Source organism: Neopsephotus bourkii, unplaced genomic scaffold (genome assembly GCF_033783945.1).
Source record: "Neopsephotus bourkii isolate Nb327-2 ecotype Australia unplaced genomic scaffold, CSIRO-AGI_Nbou_v1 NB_245, whole genome shotgun sequence".
Lineage (NCBI taxonomy): Eukaryota > Metazoa > Chordata > Aves > Psittaciformes > Psittacidae > Neopsephotus > Neopsephotus bourkii.
Genome location: NW_026900755.1, coordinates 520,964 through 547,973, shown reverse-complemented (window position 1 = coordinate 547,973; position 27,010 = coordinate 520,964). Strand labels below are relative to the sequence as shown.

Sequence of the window (27,010 nt, the reverse complement as noted above, 5' to 3'; positions counted from 1 at the left end):
CTGGGCATGACCTTCTCCAAAAGCATATAGGGAAAAATGATCCCGAAAAACCATCTCTTTTCTCAAGAGAGTGGTTGTAATTTGTTCAGTGTGAAAATGAAAGTACAGACTGCACTGTGGTCCTGAAACCTGTCCTGTTTCACCCTTCCATTAACAATGTAGATAATCAGATAAAAAAGTACAGGTATGAAGCCAAAGAGGGTCTGCAGTTTTACAAGGGAGAAGGTTAAAATTAAAAATTTATAATTATCTTCACAAATTGAATAAATTCTCAAGAAAATAAAAGGTTTATAACCATCTCTATGGGAAAAAATGTTGTCATCACTATAGTTTGTAAGAATCTTACAAAGTTTGATCAATAATCTGATATATTGGATTTGATTTTGTCAAGTCTGACAAATAATCACCTGCCCAGATAAGGAGTTGAAACAACAGACTACACTGCAGTTCTTTAAGAAGTATGTAACAAATAGTGACTCCTCTTTGCTATCACGCTGTCAAACAAAGAGTAAATCTCTTTGTATGAAGAGGCACAGCCACAGAGAAGCATGTAATAATGATTAATTTCATATTTTTTCCAGGTAGAGGGAATACATTATGGGGCCATATAATTCAAGAAAATGTGGGCCAGTTGGAAAGATTTCAGAGATCAACAAGAATGATAAGTAAAACAGGAAATAATAATTATATATTAAATGAATAAGGATGGTTTAATCTACTAAAAAGATTACTCCAGTAGCTATAATAAAAGTTCTTGGACACATATGAAAATGTAGAAGAAAAGAAGAGAATAATTTGATCTCCATGTTTGAAGTGGATCTGAACAGAAACATACTAGCTCAAGCTGCAGCCAAAATAGTCCACCTTAGGAAATCCTGTTTAAAGATTAATGCAGTGAAACAATGGAACAGATTGTTTTAAAGTCTGTCAGGTCTTAAACAGAGCTCATTAGGAGCTGAGTTGATCATTCTATGGTTGCTCTGAGGCCCATGAATTTTATGTAGGGCTAAGGTGATCTGGTTGCAGTGCAAAACCTAATTACCACAACATGTTCTGTAAGAACTCATGATTAGTTTTTGATTCCTAACATCTAGGTGTATTTTGTCCTTTTCATCTGCGTTATTTTTGCTTCACGCTACTATGTTTTTTTACAGTTTCTCTATTCTAAGTAACATTTTATCTCCTCATTCCTCAATTATGCATTTTTCCTGATTAGTAGAAAACAGAATGAGAAGTTTACACTGCAGTACCATATTGCATACGCTATCTTTTACCTCTATATATATCGAAGAACACAGGAGGTCTAAAAAAAAGAAAAAAGCACTAGAAATGCTTACAGCCATCAAAATACAATTTTTCAGTTATTTACAGCAGGAAACTTGAATGGACTATTTTAGTCACACTTTCTATATATGTCATTTGCTTGTGTACTACTTTATTTAGTTCAAGAATTATTGTTCATTTTCTCCAGTATTAATCTTAGAATAAATCTCACTGATAATTGTGAAAGCTGCAAATAACACCATGGATAATGAAGTGTAGTATTGTTTCTTACTCGTTAATTGTAATTGAAGTGGACCATGTTATCATATCCCATAGTTTTATGGTCTTATTGTAGGATACTGAAGTCACCCTCTGGTTATCAGGATCAAAACAACAGCTTGTGATTGTACTTTTGTGATGACCTATACAAAATGCATCAAGTGAAACTATTAGTTATTTTGAATAATTACATTTGGATCTCCAAACACAAACACTCTAATTTCAAAATTGCTGTTACATTGGCCAGGACACCACCTCTCCTATCTAACAATGAAAGATAGGCCTCACAGTAACTGCAGATATGACAAAATATGAACCTGTACCCAGGCACACACATACACATATAGTGTAAATTCACATGCTGCCCCATAGTAAAATCTCTGCTCCATTCCTGAAATTAAGTCTGGAAGTGTGGCCCTAATGCCAATGATAATGCCAACAGACTCTTAGAACACTTAGCTAATAATACTTTGAGATAGCAAATAGTCCTCTTAAAGTAATGTAAACAAAGTATGCCCTGATAGTGTCACCCAACAGAAGCAGTCCTAATACCAGTAATTTATTAGTTGTACTTTTTAAATACAGATGATTTTTACCATCAGGCTCTGACTGACAGGAGCATGTTAACAATGTGCTAATTTAACATGTGTGAGACTGCTCATATATTCTGAAGCTGATTCTGCAGGAACGGCAAACTCCCTGACCTGCAGTCCTGAGTAGAAGCTTCATGGGACTGACGCCTCACTAGCAAAATTATTGATGAAAAAAAGAATCAGTGTTGGTCACATTCTGGCCCATTATCTCATTTTTATAAGCCTGAGCTAAAAAAATACTGGGTTTAATATCTTACAGGGAAGTTTCTTTTCCCTTTTTGTATGGCAATTTCTCTGTCAGATACCAGTATCTACCATCATAAGAAATATTACATGAAGTCACAATGCCGTCATGTTCCGCTGTCCACTGAAGAGAAAATAAAAGAAAATAAAAGGTTTTAGAAACATGTTTGACAGTTAAGAGTCTTACAGCAGACTTGATATAATATAGAAGCAGCTTCAGAAAGAAGGCTTTTGATATTACTTTGTGTCGGTAAAAGCCGATAGATGTCTTTATAGACAATCTTTCTATGTTTGCATTAGCAATAACCATAAAATTAGACAAGGCCACCCTGTTCAAATCCCCAAATGTTAATTTAATCTTAAATGTATCTTCTGAGACAGGTTATTATTATCATACCCTTATATAACTGAGACATCTTCATCAAGAGATTTGCCCAAGATCAAGCAATTAACAGGACGAAAAGTAGGACTAGAAGTGAAACCTATCTACCCTAACTGTATTGTATTGTGCTAATGAAGAATGTTGTGTTTTCTTATTTAGAATAATAGAATCATAGAATAGAATCATAGAATAGTTAGGGTTGGAAAGGACCTTAAGATCATCAAGTTCCAACCCCCCTGCCATGGGCAGGGACACCTCGCTCTAAACCATATTACCCAAGGCCTCGTCCAACCTAGCCTTGAACACTGCCAGGGATGAAGCATTCACAACCTCCCTGGACAACCTATTCCTATAGCCTATTGTTATTTATCAGTAACAAAGCAATAAACCTGAATTTTACAGTTGTACCTTCTGCAAGATGCATTCAAAAGGATACATACAGGCATTTTTCCTGTTTCCATATCACAAGCCTTGGCAGTGTTATTATATGACAACGTTACCATTCTAAAAATGATGTTAATGAAAACAGCAATGTTTTCACTTAAAAGAATGTTATATTAAAAAATAACCAACCACTTTTAATTTTGACAATAATTCGACATCCCCACACCAACTAATTTAAAATAGGTTTTTAAAGGCCACAGCAAAAATTATTGCACAGTTTAACTGAGATAGAAATTAATAATAAAAATGTCATATGCGTAATTTTCAGTGCAAGCAGTCATCTCAATTTCATTCCATCCGTTACAAGGTATTTAATTACATCTAACGTCAGAATAATTTTAAAGCCATTACAATGTCTTTAATGAATGTGAAGTGTTCTTGTCAGTAGGGTTTTTTGGGATTTGCAGTGGTTTTGTTGCTGGGTAACCCTCTACCACAAACACTGCTCTGCATATACACAAAGCCACATTAGACAACAAAGCTAGTCAATATGAGTTTACTAAAACTGGCAGGGTTTCCGTTAAATGTGAGGTCAAAAATTTGTCACTTGCGGAGTTTCATTAGATAATCCCAAATACTGAATACAGTAATACTGAAAGTCACCTTGTGACAAATGTTTTTACTACTGTTAAACTTTAAAAAAAATAAAAGGCCACATTGTCACTTTTATACATATGCCCAAGAACCTTTATGCATTAACATTCTAAAAACTAAAAATACAATTATTAAAATGTTTATTTTCTCCATAATATTCCTGCAACCCATACTTCCTGCATATTTCCCCCTACTTCCTGCAAGCAACACAATCTCTGCTACTAGGCAGAAGCATGTACTGCAAAAGACCATGAGAAGCTTGTGAATCGGTGGCATTTTTGAGAGTGGTTTCCAGGGCTGCGTGCAGTGGTATTTTACTTGCTGTTTCACAATCACAGTAGGCAGTATAGCCACGTGTACTTTTCAATAACCAAAAAACTAATTGGTCAACTCTAAAATCTAATAAAAACTGGTTTAAACTATGACTTAATGATAAAATACACCAGAAACAGAACCCCTGGAGGCACTGCATGACCTACTTAACAGAACGTTAATATATGCTGCAGTTGTTTTAATTATTAGAGCCACAGACTGACACTGGATTAAGAGGCATTTCTTCTTTAATTGACAAGACAGGCTTAATGGAAAGGCTATAGAATATTAATAAATGATACAGACAGAAGAGAATTTTTATGAAGATATAAATCTCACTGACAGATGAACCCCTCAATCTTGGCTAATTCAATATTGTTCTTTTATACCAGTGTTATGTACTTATATACTCCTTTCAGAACATATGGCAAAAATAGACTGACAGCCCATATAACTCAGAAACAGAATTAAATGAGTCCTTTAGCCTAAAAGAGGCCATAATCTATCAGGCTAGCCTCTCTATACCTATTAGACTATTCCAACATGCATTTCAGCAATAAAGATTGTTTAATTCAGCAGACATTGTACAGAAAATGGACAAATTTTAAGAGCTCCTGTACAAACTGTGAGAGCAAGGTGAAATTTATGCTAGTTCATGTGGATAAAGGAGTCTGGCAGTAAACAGAGTATGGACAGCATAAATGACAGTGCAAGGATGCAGACAAGTAGGAGGAGTAGATGGAGGAACAGAGATGTAAAATTTTAACAGAATGACTTATGAAGCACCGAATTCAGCTAAAGAAGTTTGATGTCATACAAGTTAGAAAATCATAGGAAGGAATGAAAAAGTAAATTATTTGTTCTAAATTTTGTACTAGATGTTTCCAGATGCACTGAAATTGAACCTTGACATCATGAAAACAAGGTGGATCTTGGTCTTTTTAATAAATTAAGACAGAAAACAGTCACCTTCTGTCATCAGGAGTCAAGCTGCACTCAGAAACTGGGGCAGTGTGTTCTTCAAAAATGTGAATAGGAAAACCTTTCTCAACATCCTTGAAAAAAATCCTAACTAGTTTAATTAGGAATTGCTTTGCTAAATTGTAAAAAAATACAAAGCATCACAAACTATGGGAAAACAGAACTCGTGAAACCAGTAAACTTAGTTTTACTTTAGTTCCTCTCACAGTCCTACACTGTATTCCTTCTTTTTATTTCAAGACTGACTGAAACAGCATTCTTCGTCTAGCAGGCTTCTATTTATCTCCCGCACTTTACATTAGTCTCCACCAGAAATTTCTTGAAAATTGGCCTCCTTAGACTCCCATATCCAAGTCCATAACTAAATCCTGACAAGTGTTTCTTCATAAATTTAGGTTGGAAAAAAAACCTTTAAGATCATCAAGTTCAACCCACCACTGCCAAGTCCACCACTAAACCACGTTCCTAACTGGCGTTATCTACAAGTCTTTTAAAAACCTGTAGGGATGGCAACTCCACCACTTCCCTGGGCAGCCTGTTCCAACGCCTGACAGTGAAGGAATTGCTGCTAATACCCAACCTAAACCTCCCCTGCTGCAACTTAAGGCCATTATCGTTTTCCATCATCTTCTACCTACTTAGTCTGTTACACAGTGTTTTAAGTGATTTCAGGAAGGTACCACCTTTTTGTCATACATGTATAATGTTCAAAACATAGTGCAGTCCTAACACAGGAGTAAAGCCCTGAAGTTCTTTAGTAATAGAACTAAAATAATGTATCAAATTTTACAAATGGATCATGGTGCCTGACTGTAAACATCAAAATAAAACAAACCCAAACAAAACCCCAAACACAGACACACACAGAGGAGGAGAGCTGCCATGCAAAGCAACTCACAGTTCAAAGTGTCACAGGATCAGTCACCATACCTTCATCTAGGCAGATAATTTTCCATTTCCATAATTAATCCAATTAACTCAATTAGATTTTTGTTTGCGTTAAGCATTAAGTTTTCCAAATCAAGAAGCAGGCACCCTTCACTGTGCATTGCGCTTTTTCTTTTGTATTCAATATGAGAATAAAATCTTGCACATCTGACCCCTAGTCCCCTTTTTACCATCAAGTCTCGTGTTCAGAGCTGCTTCCTTACAAGGACTCTCGTTATCCCACTCACTTGGCGCCTCTTTGTAACAGGCAAAACTGAAGTAAATTTATTTTCACTTTTTCCACTTACTTTCTGAATGTGTGTCAATGCACTACAGACCTAATCAGACACAACTGGAATCGTTAGTAATGTCTCTAAGACTGAAGGGGAAAACAAAACAAAACAAACCATCAGTTACTGTACGTTGTTCTATATTTCCAAGTCAAAAAAGCCTTGAAGTCACAAGTGCCCTTCTAGACTCACCTAGTCTTTTGTCTGCTGTGCGCCCTACTAATCTTTGTTTTCCAAAAGATGGCTGGACTGTCAGTGAAATACTGTCAGCTCTGAAGAGGTACTTCACAGGCTTTCTCAGTGCACTCAATCATTTGGTATCTTATTTCAAAGGGAAAGAAAACCCTAACATGAAATATATCAGGGCTGGCCTAACCCCCTGTGACCAAGTCCTCTGTGTTCTCCTGAATTCTAATTGTTACAGCTGTTCATGCAGAAGAGGAAGTTAGGCTTGTGCAGACAAAATTAATCTTACCAAAATAAATGAACACAACCCTGCCTACACACGGCTGTCAGAAAATTCCCAATACTCAGGCAAATACTCTCACACAGATTCTGAAAAATAAGTATTGCTCAAGAAATATTGAGCAAGCCTTTCTTAGATAAAAATGTAAGAATCAAATTTCTTAGACAGATTAGCCCACTTCAGGCAACTGGCACATTATAGCCTTTCCAGCAAAAACTTCATGGACTTACCATGCTTAAAAAATAAATAAAAAAAAAAAGGATTATTTTCTTATTTTTGGGTCTCGATTTCACTTACATGTAAGACAGCTGAACACCATCCCACTCAACACAGACAAATACAAGTTCCTTTTCTGAATTCAGACAAGGAGCAAGTTTGAAACTGTCAACATGACAGTTGTTATTAAACCATAAATGTCATGACTAACACACTGAGATAACTTATCTGTAGTTTTCCTATCTACAGTATTTGCTTAAAGTCTCCACATGTGTATTTTCTTATTCTAGACTTCCTCATTTCTTAGATTGAGCCATCCATAGCCCCTGGATAACATCATGGGCTGGACAAGCTGCCTGGACTTTCTACACTTTTGGAGTTCCTGGGCTTTTTCAGTATGTCTGAAGAAAAGGTATAGATTATGGTAGAAACCTAGAATGGCATTGGTAAGAAGTCAACACTTCAGATGTGTTATAAAATTAGTTCATCTGTATTGACATCATATTAAAGTACTCCTATAACTCATTATCAATCCTTACGACTGTTTACTATACACCAGGTTAAATGTCTACAAGCTATTTAGCATGACTACATTGTCAGCTTTTTTGCAGAGAATTCAAGGGCTCACATAACAATGTCTCCAAGCCTGCTTCTAGACTAAATTTAGATTCAACACTCGGAACCTGGACGCTTCCCCAGTTCAGATCTCACTTTTGCCTTGTCAGGGTGGCTGGAATTGTAGGGAAACCCCAACTAACTACACAAAACTTGAAGGAACAAGAAAATAAAAGGTGTCAACCAAAATTTAAATAAAAAGCAAGCAACAAGTATGAAAACACTGCAGTAACGCTGATAACAAGTGTTTGATCCCTTAAGTCTACTTCTCCACAAACAGCCACACACATAACACATAGGAAAAAGGAATTTTCTGACAAAAGCTTTGCATACCAACTTACAGTTTTCAAGTATTAATAAACCAGAGCTCCAATTCAGTATATTCCACATATGCTTAACAAGAGTCACCTTTTAAAGACTGTTCAAAGCTTAAAACAGGAGTTTTAGTATTTGTCTGTAACTGCAAACACATTTACAGCTGCTATTTTTAAACTCAAATTATCTTCAGACAGCTCCTTGATGATTCAGTCAATCTTTCTGCCTGTGTAACATTCCTCATTTAATTTCAGCTTTAAGGTTTTTTTTTAATTTGTTGTTGTATTCACAACATACCCAAAGCTTCACTGTTTTATCATAAGAGCATGACAGTATTTTTGTGTCTCCATAGCAAAAGTGATAGGAGCCCACAGTGTCACTGGGTCCTCTCAGAACACTGAACTGGATCTGTAAAATAAATAAGTATTTTCCCTTTCAATAATTTTTGACAGCTTAGTTCACAAGGGAGAGCACAAAAGCAAGAACAGGAAAAGAGTATTTCAAGTTCCATTTGTCAGGGGAAGGTTCACATCCTCTCCTGGGTATCTGGTGCGCATTTACCAAATCTGGTTGAGGAAGAAAAGTCTATGGATTTGAGTTTTGGTTTTATTTTTCTGGAAAGAGGTTTGGCTTGTTTTCCCAATTCTTCTTCTTATCATGAAAAGTAATATTTATCTTTAAATCTCATTAAGTCTCTTGAGTCTTCCAAACACTGGTTTCCTCTAATCTGGCCCAGAGAAGGCCAGCACATGAAGCTCTTAAACTGAGGACAGCACATCTTAAGCTCTTAGGCCACACCATTTCAGCCAAGACCATTACAAATCTTGACAAGGCGTTTCTTCAGACATTTGGGACTTCACTAATGACTGTAAAGCACACGCTTGTGTGCTAACAGAACTAACACAGCAAACAAAAATCTGCCGTGAGTTAACCACACAAAGCAACACCTTTCCAACCTCAGCTCCCAGGATCCAGCCCTTCCTGCCCTTCCGGATTACCTGCGCTGCCAGCTCATGGTTATCCCAAAGACCTTCAGGGGTCTTTGTCGGAGAAGGCTCCGGCGGTGGCCCCAGGGGCTCTCCGCCGCCATAGCACCCCACGCGCTCTCAGGCGGCGGCAAGGCGGCGCGGAGGGCCTGGCCGCAGCGCTCCCAGCGGACAAGGGCTCTATACCCCCTGCTGCTCCCGCCAGAAGGCCTCTGGAGCAGTAGCTATAGTATGTCCTGTTCTTCGGCTGGTTTGGCTTGGTTTTTGCTGTAACGGAGACAACCTCAAGGTCCAATTTTTTATTTCTCTTTCCATAACTCAAGTTTTCTTGCTGCTTTTACATTCACAAATCCCACAATCCATGCGTCAACATGAGACAACTCTTACTAGTTCACCCTCCTCAAGAGCTGTGGATACTGAAAACAGATTGAATCATGGCCCAGGGAACTGCCATCAACGACAGTGAATTTCACTTATGGCTTTTGTTCACAGTTTTAAGCAAGAATATTGTTTTGGTTTCCACACACACCTGGAAGAGTTCAATGGGTATATTTTTGCAACCTCAGCATTAAAAATACAATGCAGTATTATTTCATAGTTTACATTACAATAATTTTACAAGATGACAATTGCATATTGCATGAAACAAACAACAGCATAAACTGTTTTCATTGTAACTACATAAAATAAAGCAGATTATAGCACTAATCTGCTAGTACATTAGCCTTAATCTGTGTCAAAATGACAATTCATTAGTTTAGATCTGCTATGGTAAATGCTGTATACATTTTGAAGACGTAAAAATAACTCTTTAAGTATAGCCACTTAGAGAGTTGTGAAATGAGAGCTGCAATGCAAAATTCTCCATTAGTCTCATTAAAAATATTTGCACCCAATGCAAAATTTACATGGCTTTAGTAATCAACTTTCTAACGTAACTCAGGCTAAAACTTATCCCCACCATTTTAGAGGTCCTAGGCAATGACCTGCGTAAACTATTTGTAATACTTATATTCATTAGAATACACTGCTTCATATTAATTAAAATCAAACCTGCAGCACTTCAGATTATGCTGGCCAGGAAGGGGTCTTTTCAGCATTCTGTAATCCATATATTTTAAACATGTGAAGCACCACAATATTAACATACACATATCTGCTTTCACACAAATTCAGTATGAATACAGTTCTGCTGTGCTTCAAAGTGTACAATTGATCTACCATCATGGAGGAGATCAAAAATTTGATATCAAGTCACACAGAACCAAAGAAAGCAAGGCCCCTCTTCAGTGCTGAAGTTGTTTTAATCTAAAAGGGAGGAAAAAAAAAAGAAAGAGGTCAGGCTGATATATAAAATCCAACATTAAAACCATTTAATTACTTGAACAGTTTCTTAATCCTTGGTTTGACAGATCTGACTTAGCAGGATAAAAACATTTTCTCACTGAAGAGACACATGCAAATGCGAAGACTTCCAAAATAGCTGCTTGTATGAAGAAGTCTATTTTGTGCAAAATGCATAAAACCGTATTTTTAGCTATTTAGAAACCAAAGGAGAAGTAGCTAGGTTACTTGGGTGTTTGTTTTTTTTGTTTTTTTTTTTTTAACTGAAGCTCAGTTCCAAAGGACTGGAAGGTAGAGTCATTTCAAATGCTATCAATTCCACTGGCATGTGTCCATTCGCTGATCACCTAAGACCCCAATCATTTTGCCATTAGGCCAGCTGCATGTGGTATTTCAACAAGTACCTTGAGAATTCTCCTTTGGCTAGTAGCAAACATCAAACAAAAGCCAGCACAGTGAATGTTCCACATTGGATACACTTAAAGTTGACTATGATCTGAACTACAGACAAGTTACTTTAGTTTGTACTTTATTTCAAGTGTGTGAGCAAAATGAAATGTGAATCGTTCTTTTCATGATCTTCACATTTCTGTTGGCACTATGTTCAAGTCTCTACTTTATAAAAATGCAAGCAGTCTAAATTTAGCAGACACATACAGGACTTGAGCACTGTTCTGCTTCCTTCACTGGTCCTTGCTCAAGCACAGAGCTATCTTAATCAATGCCACACAAAGTATCTATTTGAATCAGATCTTCTGCTAATTATCAACAAATCAAAGCAGGTCCAAAAGGTTATTAACAAGACAGTGTTGCTTCCAATGTTTACAAGTAAAGAGATTCCCATCCAAAATACCTTCTCAAAATATATTTTCTTTAACCTCCAATAACTAGCAGAGTTGTGTATTTAGTGCCCTTTACCTTGCAAAGCTTCTACCCTAAAATGAAACACCCTCTAGATTAATTTGCCTAATACTTGTAATCTTTTTCACTTCATTAAAAAAATGAGCAGTATTTTATCATCATCAAGAGACTGGCTGATCTGTATTTGCTGCAAATAGGTTCACTAGCATGACACTTTTGCTTATTTACTGCAAAATTTTGAAGTCTTTAAGTAAATTTTCTGTTTACCTTCTTAGAAGTTCCTTAGCTGCCAAGCCTGTGGTATCTGTATCACTCTCACTGCTATCTGCAGTGTCTGAGCTGCTCTCTTCTTCTGATTCTTTATTCTTGTGTTTTCCTTTGTTTTTCTGTTTCTTATGTTTCTTTTTCTGTAAAAAGAAAAATAATCCCTCATTTCACTGTGAAAGACTTGGGTTTTTCTGAAAGGCAACAACAGCAAAAGGTTGATTACAGTGTAGACTCCAAGCTTAGCTGAAACAGCACACTCAAGAGTGACTCTTTTCCACTACTCAGACTGAGCTAAAAAAAAAAAAAAAAAATACGTACATACAATACACCAAAATTACTCATTTTATCCCAAGCCCTCACACACACCCACAAATACAAAATTCATTACTATTATTTGTAAACAAGCCATGAATTATATGCAGTTCCCAGAATATGCCCAATATCCTCATCATGTAACATTAAACAATTGACAATATTAGATCTGTATTCCCACTGTGTGTATGGAAAAAAGCAGCTCACAAGGCTGGATAATATTCTGTTCTGAAGTTCAGGTTTCAAGACACCCGAGAAACTCAGTTACTCAAGTTCTAGTGCCAGTATATCTATTTTCTAAAATACCATCTTCATATTTGGCCTCAGTAAACCTGGATAACAATACAAATAATTAAAAAAAATTGACTGGCAAATCGAAGAATCAATAGACAGCTTATATTTAAATTAAATACCTTTTCCTTTTTGTGTTTGTGTTCTCGCTTAGTCTTTTGTTTCTGTCTGTTCTTCCTCTGTTTTTCTCTTTTACTAGGCCCAGGAAAACTTGGTGGCACCTCTAGCTCCTGTTGCCAAGTACAGCCTAAATAGCAAAGCCAATGCAGGAAAAAAACAAAACAAAAACAAAAACAAATAAATCCCATGACCAAAACCAAGATAATTTTATTATTAAATTCTATTTTACTTTTAAAGTAATAGGATAGGTTAAAAAAAAAAAGAAAAAACAAACCAACCCACAACTAAGCTTTCAAACAGAACTTAAATGTCTAAAACTCCTAACTGCAACCTCCCTATTGTAATTAAATGACCTTGCAATCTGTTATTAAAAGAAACCATAATGCTAGTCTTGTATTTTCCCTACATTCTTTTATCATTGCCTCTATAGAGCTACGGCAAAGAGGTGCATAGGCAAAAAGGTTCCTACTAGTGGACCACAGCATGTTAACAAAGCATTTGCTGATGCAATTTAAGAGATAAAATGCCTATTCGCAAATGGTTTTTAAAGAGGAATACTGAATATTTTGCATACAATTTTGATGTGCAGAATTTAAACGTTAGAAATCTACAGGACCTACCAGAAAAAAAAGCCGGAGGCAACTTTGGTCCAAATTCCTCAGTTGCATCAAGTTCCTGCTTTGAAGTAGGCAACAAAGGAACACCAGCATCAGTTGCAGCAACCACATTCTCTACAAAAAACACAAAACCGTCATTATTTGAAGGGAAAATACAGTAAGATTTTTTTTTTTCCCCAAGAAGTGTTGAAGAAAGTTAAAGAAGGCTTTCTAAAATCTTCCAAGAAAGGAAGTAAATCAGCATCCTGTTTCCCTGCAGACTGCTTTGGAGAACTGGATAGCTGGCATTCTGAAAGACGTCAACATTCTGTGTTGTTTGTTGGGGTTTTTTTTCTTTTTAATCAAAATCGACCTTTCAAACTATGCAATTACTAATTAAATTAATAACAGTGCACGTGTCATTTAGTAGTACTACCCTTACATTACTTAGAATGAATAAAAGTCTCCACAAGATGTATGACAATAAGTGGACAAAGTCTTTTCATTGTAAGCAAAGTATATTGTACATTTTGTTAATTCAATGACATCCTGAAAATACAGAAACTTTTTACAGCTCATTTATTAAATTTAAATACTAAGAAGTAGCGTAGAAGATTGGTTTTCTCCCTCTCTTGCTTAAGTATTCTGGAGGCTTTTATAACTAGAATATAAACAATATGCAACTTCTAATGTCTTAGTAAAATTATTTCAACATTGTATTTTACTGGAATGTCAGTATTTAAAGACTGAATTTTTATTATTAGAGAAGCACAAGTTCGGGGGTGCTGGTCGATGAGAAAATGAACATGAGCCGGCAGCGTGCGCTTGCAGCCCAGAAAGCCAACCATATCCTGGGCTGCATCAAAAGGAGCGTGACCAGCAGGTCGAAGGAGATGATCCTGCCCCTCTACTCTGCTCTCGTGAGACCTCACTTGGAGTACTGTATACAGTTCTGGTGTCCTCAACATAAAAAGGACATGGATCTGTTGGAACAAGTCCAAAGGAAGGCAATGAGAATGATCAGGGGACTGGAGCACCTCCTATATGAAGATCGGCTGAGAAAGTTGGGGCTGTTCAACAGAGAAGAGAAAGCTGCGTGGAGACTTCATAGCAGCCTTCCAGTATCTGAAGGGGGCATATAGGGATGCTGGGGATGGACTCTTCATTAGGGAGTGTAGTGACAGGACAAGGGGTAATGGGTTAAAACTTCAACAGAGGAAGTTTAGATTGGATATAAGGAGGAAATTCTTTCCTGTTAGGGTGGTGAGGCACTAGAATAGGTTGTGAATGCTCCATCCCTGGCAGTGCTCAAGGCCAGGTTGGGCGAGGCCTTGGGTAATATGGTTTAGTGTGAGGTGTCCCTGCCCATGGCAGGGGGGTTGGAACTTGGTGATCTTAAGGTCCTTTCCAGCCCTAACTATTCTATGATTCTATGATTCTAAGTTATTTGTTTCTGAATTTGTCAAATATCCACCACAAGACAGTCAATCAATCAATCTATCTTGAATTTATCACAGGTATAAAAGTTTCGCTGTATTTCTCTGTTATGTATGCTCTAACACTAGATGTTTTGTTCCTCCTCACTGTATAGCAAGTATATTTCATAGAGCAGTTAGCTTGAAAAATCTACACAAGACATATGTCAATGTAAATTACCCTAGAATATGCAAGACCTTATTCAGCACTCTATTATTCACATTTACTACAGCAACACCAGTGCCAGATGATCTGCACAAAAGCCTAGCATTGTCCTAGCAACCCTGAAGTACTACTTATAGATGAAGCTTTTTTGATGTATTTATAAAAATGAACATCTGTTGAGTACTACCTTGTACATTAGACAAAGAACTGCCTGGGGGATCAACTTGCTTGGTGGTTTCTGGATCTACTACTGAAGTAGATGGTTGCTCTTCTTCCTCACTCTCTTCTTCAGAGGAAGATGATTTTTCATCTGAGGAACTTGTAAAGATGGCCTTAAATAAGTCTATGGATGGTCTGCTTTCTTCTTCCTGATCTTTATCTTCCTTAGCTGCCTGCAAAACAACATTGTAATAAACTGTATTTAAACACCAAAGAAACTAATGATCCCTCTCTGCTAAGTAGTAACTTCAAATATGCTGACATGTATTTACAGAACACTAGGGTATCACAATAGCTATGAAGTACACAATCTTAGGAACTGCTAGTCATAACAGTAGAACTCTGAAACACTGCTAAGATAAGACAGTGTCCTGTAAAGACTAGTGCAATTTGTGCTACACAAATGGTTGAAAATAGATCCCCAGATACTCTAATTCATTAATTCAAACTTCAGCTACACACAGTCAAATTTAAGCAAATGGAAAACATCCCTTTTCTTGCCAAAGTATGCACACTCCTCTATTCAAAGCAGGAAAAGAAAATATATATATATATCTGTATATATATTTTTTTTGTTTGTTTGTTTGTTTTTTTGTATCTTCTGTGCCTGAGAGGAAAAGGGATGTAAAGAGACCAAATTTAACTCCCAGACTGCTAAGGTATATTTTCTCTTCTTTTAAATCCCTACTTCAGGTATAGTCGTAATTGCTTTCCTTGTATGCTTTAAATATTTTACATCTCTCACTTACAACCCCAAAATTCTTCAAAGTACAGTCTCACATCTCCTTAAGCTGAGTTGGCTCTTTTGCACACTGATCTGTATTAAATCAATACATGTATTACCCAACCTTATTTCAGGGTTGGGAATGTTTACAGCTATTCCCCTTTAAGTTGAAATGCCACTGTAAACTCACCTCAGTGGGAAGACTTTCACTCAGCCCAGTTCCGCCTTCTTCTGTTGCTGGCACTGGGAGCTGCTGCTGCTGAGCATCGGCTTTTGATCTAGCAAGACTAATGAATTCACTGATAGAATCTTTTTTCTCCTTCTCTTTATCTGACATATCCCATCTTGAAGGTTTCTTTGGCTCTAGAAACATCCCAAACATTCATATCAGTTGCATGCCAAATTAACTTGCATTTGATGGCCTACTTGACTTTAAGTGACTCAGCTTCTGTGGTAGAGTTTGACATTTTTTAAATCTTTCTAATGAATACCCGACCTATAAAGATCTTCTAGGTAGAAGAAGTTAGCATAATACTACTGTGTTGATGTTTTATGTCACTGAATTTACTTTAAATTTCTTTTGGGTTTTTTTTTAGTTAAGAAAATAAATCAGGTATTTTTTCCATGACAAAGACAAGATTTTTCTACGCTATTATCTCATTAATTAATAAAGTAACAACAAACTTACTGTTGAGACTATTACTCTGTTGGATTTTTTCATTTGTTGCTTGAGTTACAGATGTGGTGGGCTCAGGCACAGTTAAGAAATTAAAAACAGAATACTTGTCTCGTTTCACTTTTGGTAGCCCAACAATTGAAGACCTGGAAAGACATAAAAATAGTTATTAATGATTGTTCCCAACACAGAAAAGGCTTCAAATTATCTACAACAAGCTGAAACAGCTACAGTAATCCTTAAAACATACTATTTTGTCAGGAGTCACCATATTTTATGAGGCAAATAGAAACATTAGGCAGTTCTATATTACATCTATTATGACATAAGAAGGTAACATCAAGCCAAATCTTCCTCAAGCAAATTAAAAACTCAAAATTTTCATAAGGTGTTAAAAATATCAGTATCAATGATCTTACTCAGGATATGGATCAGGAACATTAAATCTTCTACACAGCAGCTTTTCAGGGTGCCATTCAAATTTGTCTCTTGTGAGTTTGCCAAACATCTTCATCTTCACAGCAGTTTCCTTATCATCGATATCTTTCTGAAAAAGTCAAACATTTCTAGCTGCTAAGTGAGTAAAAACTTACTGAACTGACTATAACTGAGACTTAAGAACAGGATAGAAACATAAAATATGTAAGTGTAGTCTAACAAATTGCTGCTTGGTATGCAGTGAGTGTTATCAAAAGTTTGCTCAACATAAGGCAACAGAACATTGACACTGCATCTGCAAAACAGTTGTAAAAAGAAAGAATTTTGGAAGTCAGAGATAAGGCAGCAACTGTAACTCCAACGTACTAAAACAATGAACAACACATACCTCTTGGTCCCGAGGAACTTCGACTTTGTCAACGTCATCTTCATATTTGGCTCGGGTGAACCTGGAAGACAGTGCTGAATTGGAAGACTTGTAGAACATTGCTGCACGAAAGAACTCCTCTTGTTCTCTTTCTCGCTCCCATTCTGTCGTATTTGGGTCTAAATATTGCTTCAATGTATCTACTATAAGATGAGGAGGGAAATGTTTAGCAGAGATTACAGCTTGGTTAGGTCTGACAGTTTTCAAACAAAAAAACAATATAATAAACAACCATCTTTACAAGTATTGAATGAGTAGTTTAAGAATAGTACTCATCTCAACTGTGCCATCCTTGGTGAGTAGAAGCAGTTTTTCAAGACTGCAAGAATGACAGCATTTGCCAACTGCAAGGTACATACTTCAAATAATTTTACTTGTAATGCTGACCCCTTACTCACTGCCCTCTAAGGAATGTTTAAAATAGCTAATGTATTTAATAGGCATTTAAAACAACAAGTATAATCCAAATCTGTATCAAATAACTAAAACACAGAACAAAAAAATTAACTAGTGAGGAAACCTGGCCAGGCTTTGGTAACTTCAAGGAGCTTTCTGGTATATAGAGTGCCCACTTTTATATTTGGGCACAAATTTTGTAAACAATACAGATCCTGTTTAAAGCAATGGATTCACATTTGCTACCAGAAGGAACAGGAAGTGACACCAGCCAAACAAAGACACTTACAATGAGAATCTCAGTGACTCAACTTAATTAAATATTTCTACATTTTCATCATTATGACTGTAGGCACCTCCTTAGCGACATTCAACTTTACACAGGGGAAACCCCAGTCCTGAATGGAGGAACTATGGGTTCAAAGATCAAATAGCCCATCCTAATGCAATAACCATTAGCAGCTACTGAGCAGGAAGTCTTTTATCATACAGTGAAAATGAGTATTTTAAAAAATCCTGCAATAACAAAACCAGGTTTTCTAACACTATACCCTTTCCTCTGCAAATCTATGCTGGTGCCCTTTTTCTTGTCCAATAGCCCCTTTGTACCTTAAAATCTTTAAAAAAAAAAAAACAATCCTTACTTTTTCATTTTAAGACAATTACATTCACCTGCTGCTGCTGCTCTCCCTAGGTCATATTTTGGCTTTTTATGCTTTACATAAAAATCACAGTACCAGGGAATTCACCACAAGGCATCAAAAGTACCTGGTTTAATGTAAGATACACCACAGTACCCTTTAATAGCAAAAGCCTAAACAAAATGGAGAAGACTGAAACAGGACAAGGACAGCAGATGAAGGGGTTGAGGTTTTGGGGGTTTGAATAAGAGCTCTGCATGCATGCTCCGATTTTACAGCCACAGACTTCTCTGAGAGAACAGAAGTGTGACAGTTTGAGTATCCAAAGGACACAGAATTCAAGCTTTGACAAGTATGAACTACTTCATTCAACTTCAGACCCCTTATCTCCTCTGAAAGTACACGGTATGGGTTTTCTTTTGATTTTTCCTTTCATTCTACTGTGACCTTTCTGTCTAAACTAAATGAAAATGCTTATTCCATGCATAGTTCATGGTACTAACCAAAGCTAAAGCCTACTTTGGCAAATGGAAGATGGAAAACCCAGGCAATTAAGTAGAACTTCACCTCTGCTACAGCATCAAAATGTGAAATGTCACGCCTAAAATCAAGTCTTGCTGACACTTAAATTACTGAGCAGTTTTCCTGAAGTCAACACAATTAAGTGTCAGTAAAAGTTTATTTTAATATTGGCCCTAAAAAGAAATAGAGGGAGAAATGCTGTGGAATTCAGGAAGAGAACTCATAGTGAACTTAAAACACATCAGGACAAAAAAAAAGGGAATGAGAGAAAAGGAAAAAATAATTCAAGAAATTTTTTCAGAGACAAAGTGTTGGAATTAATCTCTTCAGCTACCTTTTTCTCCTTGTTTAAGGCTTTTCACAAAAATTTCGTATCTTTTTTGCTTTTCTGGATTTTTTGCAAATGGTTTGAAGTCACTAGAACCAGCATTTGCTAATTGCGGCCCCAACAACTTCATCCATTTGTGAGAAGCACCATCTAGGGAGGTTGGCTGGCAGCTGCTATTTCGGGGCTCCTGAGGAATGATTTTTGCTTTCGTTTTTTGTTCAGATGCTTGTTTCACTTTTTTGAGTCTTTCTCTATCTTTCTCAGACAGATATTCCAAAACAGAAGGAGCTGGACCTAAAACCAAAAAAAGAAAAGCAGCAAGAAATAAAAAATTACTACAGCTATTTCTGCCACTTCAATGGAGGAAAAAAGCCTACAACTATGAATAAACATTCAGAGAAAATGCTCTTAAGCAGCAATTAATACGTAATAGCAGAGATGACAAAAAAAAATGGCCACTCGTGCATCTTTTATGCCATTTACCACATATTTACATATTTGTAAAATTCAGCATTGGGGATACAAATGCAAACCACATTTACAAATTATTTTTCTAGTGAACTTGAATGTATTTCAGTGAAACCTCATTTTCCAGGGAAAAAAAAAAACAAACCTTCACAGCCTTCTGTATTGTAAATCCATAATAAGGCCTCAAAAAAAACCATAAACATAACACAGCACAGCACAACCCCACATATTTTTCCCTCTTTGAAAGACTGAAGTAAATAAAAATATAGGCAGATATGTCAACAAGCTGTTGAGATGAAACTGAACAATGATGAGGTATTCTAACTAAGCCAACTAGATTTAGTATATTTATATTAGAAAATACTGCTCAGACTAGACCAAATTTTTGCTGTTATATAGACAAACGGGGACCTGAAACCCAAACAAAGATGTCACATATTATCAGTACCTTTTAGACCAGTCTCTCCTAGTTGTTCCCTCCTTTGGGAAGCATTCAGAGCATGCCTGCTTTGCTGTCTCGTACCGCTCTCAAGTTTTCCAGTTGATTCCTCTAGTGCCTTCTGTAAATGGCAGTTTTCATTCCCATCTGCTACCACAGGTCGAAAGTAATGGACTGGTCTGTAATTTCGTGGCAGGGGAGGTGGTGGATATATCTTTGCAGGGAGACAACAACAACAACAACAAAAAAATCAGTAACAAAGAGATATAGCTTTGTATGCAACACTTACAAATGTGTTTCAGTAAAAGGCACCTCAGTCTAAAAATTCGTGTTTACACCTCAGCATTAGAAACAGGTATAACAAGCTATTGATTATTTCAGACCCAGCCAGTAAGTAGCATCATAATACAGACTTTGGGAACAAACTTACATTGCTAATACACACTATGAAAACTACGAAAAATGTACATCAAGCTGTAGCAAAATTAACAAGTTTTAACATGCATTGCCTTTATTTGAGAAAAGCTTTACATATTGCTTAATAATTACTTTTCTTTTTTTAACAAAAGTCACATGATTTAATCAATTAATTGCACCATTGAATAGTTCTGTGCTTATTGTATTTTAATGTTTTTCAAAATCCATTTTCCCCACTTTCCTTAATTCAAGCTGTTACTCCAAAGGTTATCCCTATGCTTCCCAAACAATGCAATTTTATATGCCAATATCCTTCCTTTTTCTTCATTAGAAAAAGGATCACGTAACACAATTCTGTTTGTATTCTGATTTATGCAAATATACATGGTATAAATGAGGCAAATCTGAAACAGAGTTAACAAATTCACTTGTCACCAAACAGAAGTAAAGCATGGGATCTGATTTTTATGGAAAACTGAATGTTGCATCTAAAAGATCTCGAAGTAAAATATGCACTTTTATTTCAAAGTAAATCAAACCATTCCTCTATGCCAAACAACAGTGTGAAAGGCACTTGTTCAAAGCCAGTATATAGGCAAAATCTACATTCACCCAGTAGTCTGACAAATTTTAGGTTTCTATTACTCAATTATAGCTTCCAACACTGTAATTTTGCTCCTTCCACAAACTTTATTGCTGATGAGAACTAAGAACATAAAACCTTGTGACCATCATTAAAGTCCAGATCCATACAGCTCATGTGTCAATTTGCTAATGTTATTCTTAATACTTCAGTATCGGTATCTGCTTACCTTGCTTGGAGTTGATGATTTTGATGCCAGCAAAAAACCATCCAAGATTATGCCTGTGTATTTAACTTCTCTTTCTGACCCTACAAAATGACCAGAGAATCAGTCAGTATTTAAATCATACATGTTTGGCAAAAAAACATTTTTCTGATTATTTTCCATTTTTCAGTACATTTTATTGAGTGTAATTGTAGTTGTCTTTCATTTAAAATTAAGGGGTCTGAATCTGGATACTATTATATGGCTAAAAAACTGCTAGCAGAGAGATAGCTGTAGGATGAACATGGCTCACAGCAAGGCAAAAGTATCACTGCTGTGCCTAGCCAAAATCACGAGCACCATTAATGGTGTCCAACTAACATTAACTATAGTATTTCATGCACTTAAAAACTGCTCTAAAGTGATACAAAGATCAAATTTACAAATTAATTTGAAAATACACAAGTGTATCTAAAAAAAAAAAAAAATTTCTTTGCAAGTATTGGTGTTATTTTTTAGCCATGATTCGCAATCAGTTGTTTTCTTCAGTAGAACTAAATACTGCATTTCACAAAGCAATTCATGTTGTCCTTTAAAAAACAGAATTTGGGAGTTTAATATACACTGGAATTAGTGTAGGATTTTGGAAATTATTTCCAAATTTGGACACTTCAATAAGGAAGGAAGAATAGATAATGTTCCAAAAATCAGAGCTAGAAGATACCAGTCCCCTGAAAATTCAAATACTTGGCAAATAGAGACTACATTTCTGCCTTCTTCCCTCCTCCACCCCTAATACAAGTTACACTACAGCTCTTCAGACAGAATCAGGTCTTACTTTTGTTTGCTTTATATTGTTTAGGTGCTGTCCAGCCATAAAAACCATCTCCAGGTTCCTCATCTTTCAGAACTGTATCATATTTTGATAGTGTTTCAGTTGCATAAATATCATCATCTTCCTCCTCTAAAGCTCCTACACCAAAAGCCTAAAGTACATATTCAAATAAACATGAAAATTCAGAGGTGTAGAATTAGTATTTTAAAGTTATGTCAGAACACATCTACATGCATATCTATTCATCTGTATTACACAAGATGTCCGGTATACATATATATATCCTGGGAAAAATGTATAGCTTCACACACAAAAAAAAAAAAAAAAAGTGCTACCAACTACTGAAATAAAGAATCAACCCAACCAAACACAAAAGCAAATATATTCCACTCTCTTGGCATGGAGGGACAGTGAGTTTGGCCTGTACAGGATGACAACAGCAGCCTAATTCCACAGGGTAACATCTGCAGTCTGACTAAGCGCACGTTAAGTTCTCAAAAGATAAAAAAATAAGTTGGCATGAAAATTAAACAAGTATAATTCCAGGAAAGATAAATTGACAATGCTTCTACTTAAGAACTACAAATACCATGGAAGGAAGCAAAACTTATCTAGCTGACAATTGTGGTTTAAGCCCAGCCCATAACTCCAAACCAAGCAGCTACTCGCTCACCCCACCTCTTCTTCCTCCCCCTGCTCCTGGAGTGATGGGCAGGAGAATCAGAAGAATGTAACTCCCATGGGTTGAGATAAGAACAGTCCAGTAACTAAGGTGTGACACAAACCACTGCTGCTACCACCAATAATAATAATGGTAAGGGAAATAACAAGGGAAGAGAATACAACAGCTCACCACCCACCGACTGATACCCAGCCTGGCCCAAGCAGCAATCTGGCCCTTATGAGTAACTCCCCAGAGTTCCTATACTGGGCATGATGTGCTGTGGTATGGAACACCCCTTTGGCTAGTTTGGGTCAGGTGTCCTGTCTCTGCTTCCTCCCAGCTTCCCCTCCTCCCTGGCAGAGAATGAGACTGAGAAAATCCTTGATAGGAGTAAGCATTACTGAGCAAGAACTAAAAACATTGGTGTGTTATCAGCACTGTTCCCAAACTAAAGTTGAAAACCACAGCACTGCACCAGCTACTAAGACAGAGAAAAATGACTGCTACTGCTGAACCCAGGATACTGATGGACTCAACTTTAGTGGAAGTAAAACTGAACAAAAATATAAATTAAAGAAGCACTGAATGTTAGTTTTCTCTAATCAAAGACAGACGAAAATTTTTTCCACCTTTACCAGTGAGGTACTTCATAGTTCCTTTTAACAGTATCAGTAAGTGGAGGCATGTAAGAGTTCTACGGATTTGCCCACATCTTCCCATTAAGTAAAAAATTTAAAAATAATCTTATCAAACCACATTTAATATTTTATTACAACTTTATAATGACTAGGTGCCTTCCAGAGAAGAAAACTCAACATTTATTTAGATTTCATTGTGCTAACAATAAAATGCATTAAAAAAGTCCTCACCTGGCCTGTAATACCTAGTTTTCTTCCTTTACTGTGCCTCAGATCACCAATTAAATTGCTTGCATCTTCAGAATCACCTGCGAAGAGATTCAGGTGTCCTCCTCCAGAGGCACCAAACAAAGCTTGTGAAGGGTCCAACCCCTTATAGCCAAGTCCATGGACATTCTCTTTTGGAATCAAATCTACAGGCATTATATCTTTTGGTGCAAATGTCACATTCTCTGGCTGGTATTCATCCTCTTCATCCTTGTACAAAACAGAAGTATTAACAGCAAATAAAACTTAAAGTTTTGCATGCTAAGTTTTTACAAGATTTAGTGAACATGAGACAAGGCAAGTTTGCATTTCCTGAATTATGTAAGAAAATATGTATGAATTACACCTGCCTAGGTAGCAAAAGAACAAATAAAGTTACTTAAAAACCTTTCTTCACTGTAAGGATAAGTATTTATGAATACTTTTTAAAAAGCTTGGAACTGCATGTTAAAATACCAAAGACATCAAAGAAGGAGGGGGGAGTTAAATGCCTTAGCACATATTCTCACATAAGTAAACAAAGAATTTCTGCCTGTTCAATACCTCAGAACCCGCAGAGAGTCCAGGTGGTAACGCACAACCATATACTTTCACTGCAGGGTCTGTAAGAGACATAACAGCATAATTACAACTAATGCTAAATTACAACTCTTTGTGAAATTTCTCTAAGCTTAAAGAACCAGACCAAAGAAAAGAAGGTTTTAAAATTATGTTTCCCACCAGTCTATGCTAATTTGCTATTAAAAGTTCAGGAACTTCACTGAACTTACCAGGTTTCTGCCTGCATGGCTTTCTTTTGACACGTGGTCCAACTCCTTGTCCTTCTTTCCAGCCCATTTTTCGTAATAGTTCAACCCCAACTGTTATTCTAAGAAGAAAACAAAAGGAATTGCATCAAACCCCATCTTTAATATTTTTCAAGACAATACATATCTACCATTCAAAATTATGTTTATATGCCCCACTTTAAAATCCAAACTGAATGTATTAACATCTTCATTTATAGGATATCCCAGTTTGGAAATGTTTACCTGGTAAGAGTCTCCACATACAAAAAAAAATCCAGGTTGAGGCCACCTGGAAAGTGCAACACTGCAGATCTCCAAGTCTCTTTCATGAATTACTGTGATCAAACATTACTTTTGTAACCAATACAACACTTCTATGTGGAATCATATGCTTAACTCTCACATAAATTTACTTACTTTGATGGGCCTATTAAATCATCAAATGCAGTGATTCCTGGAATGGTAGCGACTACACCTGCAATCTGTCTTGCTTTCTCTTTTATCCTGTCTTTAGCTTTGGATGCAAAATCATCTGTGGTTGTAATACTTTTCGGTGCTATCCCAAATTCACTGAAATCCTGGGAAATACAGACAAAATGAGGAAAAAAGAAAAAAAAAATTAAAACTGTGTTTCCCTCAAAAGGTTATTCATTGTAATGGCAAAGGAAAGAAAAGGGGATATGTCCCTCACACCAGCTAATTTTTTTAAGCCATTTATACAGTTGCTTTTTCAATTTGAATGGTCTTGTTTTAAAACACGTTCAAAAATAGTTGTATTTTCCAATAAAGTGAAAGGCTTGGGTTTTGGTTTTTTGGGTGCTTTTGGTCATCTGTTTAGTTAGGGATATTTTGGTTTTCTGGTTGGTTGGGTTTTAAAATTGAGATTACAGGAGCTTCCTACGTGGATCTATGAAACACTCTATAGGACCCAGCAATATAACACTGTACACAAGAAGTAATTTTAAAGTCACTTCCATTTTTTCAATTTAAGTTCTTTAGAAGATTTCCTCGCCTGAAAAACCTGCTGTCATGGCAACTCATTCCAAAAGATTTATACTACTTTCTAAATTTACCTCTTCATCCATGAAGTCTTCTGGTCCAAAAACAGTTCTGTCTGCTCTTTTCTGCCGTGATGATACAAAAGTCGAGGGAGCCCATCCTTTAAAGAGAGTAAGTATCCAAGTAAGAGACTGCAATATAGTATTTGAAAGCAATTTAAACATTTCAACTTTACACCTTAAGGTTGAAATCAGGGGAACATCTATAAAACTGCAGTCCAAAAACTTCAACAATATTGTTTCAACTATTTACAGTATAATGAATAGGAAGGAAGAAAAAACCCACAAAAACAACAAAACCTTAATGACAATTAATTAAGGCATCAAATTATGGCAACAAATTAACTCTCCTCAGAAGACAGAAAAAAATCCAACCTTCCTTTGTGCCAACAGTGTTGAAGTAGCCAGCAGAGAAGCCACCAGTAAACGCTCCATGGAAACGCTGATATCGTCCCTTTGCATCTTTAACAGTCTGCTCTTGAAGAGGAACTGGCTTTTTAAGTCGCTCACCTACAGACAAACAACAAAGTAAGTCACAACCCTGCATAAAGAATGGACTCTCCGCTTGCTCCAGATGCCATCTCTTAATTCCAATTAAAACAGTGGAAGGTTCAAACAGTAGCCACCCTGTGGTGGAAAGCATCACACACTTCACATTTATTCCTACCCATATTATTTGTATACATTGCTGATGTTTGCTGCTGACATAAAGGCATTAAGTGTTCAAGTAGAAATCCTGCATTTTAACGAGTTCTAATAATTTATTATTTTTTTTTGCTGTGAAAGGACACTTTTAATTGTTAAGTATACAAGACCCCTGACAGGATTTCATCACTCAAGTAATGGTTTTGAGAAATTACAGCACCGACTTTGACATGAAAAATTGATGCTTTCTAACAATATTTATATTAATTAAGTAGCTTGGACTCAGGAGTCACAGCTGTACAAAACTCCTTGGACAATACCAAGCCCATCTCATGAACATAAGTAGGAAATTCACAAAATCACCTGCTGGTTTGGGTTGGAAGGGACCTTAAGGCACATCCAGTTCCAGACCCCTGCCACGGGCAGGGACACCTTCCACTAGACCAGGTTGCTCCAAGCCTGGCCTTGAACGCTGCCAGGGATGGGGCAGCCACAGCTTCTCTGGGCACCCGGCACAAGCACCTCAGCACCCTCATAGTGAAGAATTTCTTCCTAATATCTCATCTAAATCCATGCTTTTCCAAGTTTAAAGCCGTTCCCCTTTGTCCTGTCACTACATGTTCTTGTTAAAAGCCCCTCTCCAGATTTCCTGTCGGCCCCTTTAGGTACTGGAAGACTGTTACAAGACCTCCCCTGTGTCTTCTCTTGCTTGTTGAGAACACAACTATACTAACGTGTGTAACTGTATACAGCTGAGCTGTTACACCTGAACTACACTTTTTCTTTCATGTATTTTTGAATTCCCGAGGCTTGGCGCAAGGACAGGGAGACAGACCGGCTCCCGCTCCGATCACTGCAAGACCTGGTACCCCGGTCCCTCTCCCACACTCCGGAAAGCCGGTGCAGTGCTGAGCATCACGTCCCACATCCTCGCGGCGGGCAGCCTGCCTTCCGCTCTCACACCGCTCCAACCCGGCGGCCCTTAGCTTTCCCAAACCGAAGGCCGCAGGAAAGGCAGCAGCCCTGCACCGAACCGGAGTGCGGGCCCTTCCGACACCTCCCCAGTGCAAGACCCACAAGCCGGGCCGCCTCCCGGGCCGCAGTGCTCCCCAGCGCCGACCGCAACACAAGACGAAGCCCACAAGAGCAGCAGTCTTACCCCGTGAGCTCTCTCACCTTCTGCCAGCGGCTGCAGCGCGGTCCCGTAACTCACCAACTCGTCTCCATCGCTATCACTAGACCCCGCCGACGCCATTTCTGCGCTACGGCGGCTCCTGCGGGTCAAACCTGAGTC

At 37.2% G+C, this 27,010-nt stretch overlaps 2 protein-coding genes across 3 annotated transcripts in view; both read right to left on the bottom strand.

The window, feature by feature from the left end:
* The window catches only part of WDR88 (WD repeat domain 88), a 16,735-nt gene extending 7,514 nt beyond the window's left edge, over window positions 1–9,221 (bottom strand). Inside the window, 7 exon segments of the mRNA XM_061345963.1 lie at window positions 1,556–1,756; window positions 2,441–2,502; window positions 3,201–3,264; window positions 5,080–5,165; window positions 8,218–8,328; window positions 8,919–8,960; window positions 9,093–9,221. Of these exon segments, the coding sequence (XP_061201947.1) occupies window positions 1,556–1,756; window positions 2,441–2,502; window positions 3,201–3,264; window positions 5,080–5,165; window positions 8,218–8,328; window positions 8,919–8,960; window positions 9,093–9,221 (695 nt within the window).
* Window positions 9,168–27,010, bottom strand: GPATCH1 (G-patch domain containing 1). Of its 2 annotated transcripts, none has more exons than XM_061345907.1 (20): window positions 26,893–27,010; window positions 25,447–25,581; window positions 25,087–25,172; window positions 24,431–24,591; window positions 23,996–24,093; window positions 23,769–23,827; window positions 23,190–23,435; window positions 21,660–21,807; window positions 20,846–20,925; window positions 19,626–19,830; window positions 18,716–19,003; window positions 16,784–16,965; window positions 16,377–16,504; window positions 15,970–16,103; window positions 15,472–15,644; window positions 14,526–14,730; window positions 12,722–12,832; window positions 12,104–12,228; window positions 11,379–11,518; window positions 9,168–10,214 (listed from the first exon to the last, which is right to left on the bottom strand). In XM_061345907.1, exons 1-20 carry the CDS (start codon window positions 26,969–26,971, stop codon window positions 10,193–10,195), a joined length of 2,805 nt encoding a protein of 934 aa, XP_061201891.1. In that variant the 5' UTR covers window positions 26,972–27,010; the 3' UTR covers window positions 9,168–10,192. The 2 variants fall into 2 exon arrangements, with proteins under 2 accessions (XP_061201891.1, XP_061201892.1); XM_061345908.1 differs by having other exon boundaries at window positions 16,784–16,962; window positions 26,893–26,998.

Bases quoted from the DNA above. Each gene is read 5' to 3' on its own strand.
- GPATCH1 (XM_061345907.1), bottom strand. From the start codon at position 26,971: ATGGCGTCGGCGGGGTCTAGTGATAGCGATGGAGACGAGTTGGTGAGT. The intron at 23,828-23,995 runs GTAAGTTCAGTG...TGTCTCTTACAG, and splicing joins GCCATGCAGGCAGAAACCTG to ACCCTGCAGTGAAAGTATAT. The intron at 12,229-12,721 runs GTAGGTCCTGTA...TTTGCTATTTAG, and splicing joins GCCTCCGGCTTTTTTTTCTG to GCTGTACTTGGCAACAGGAG.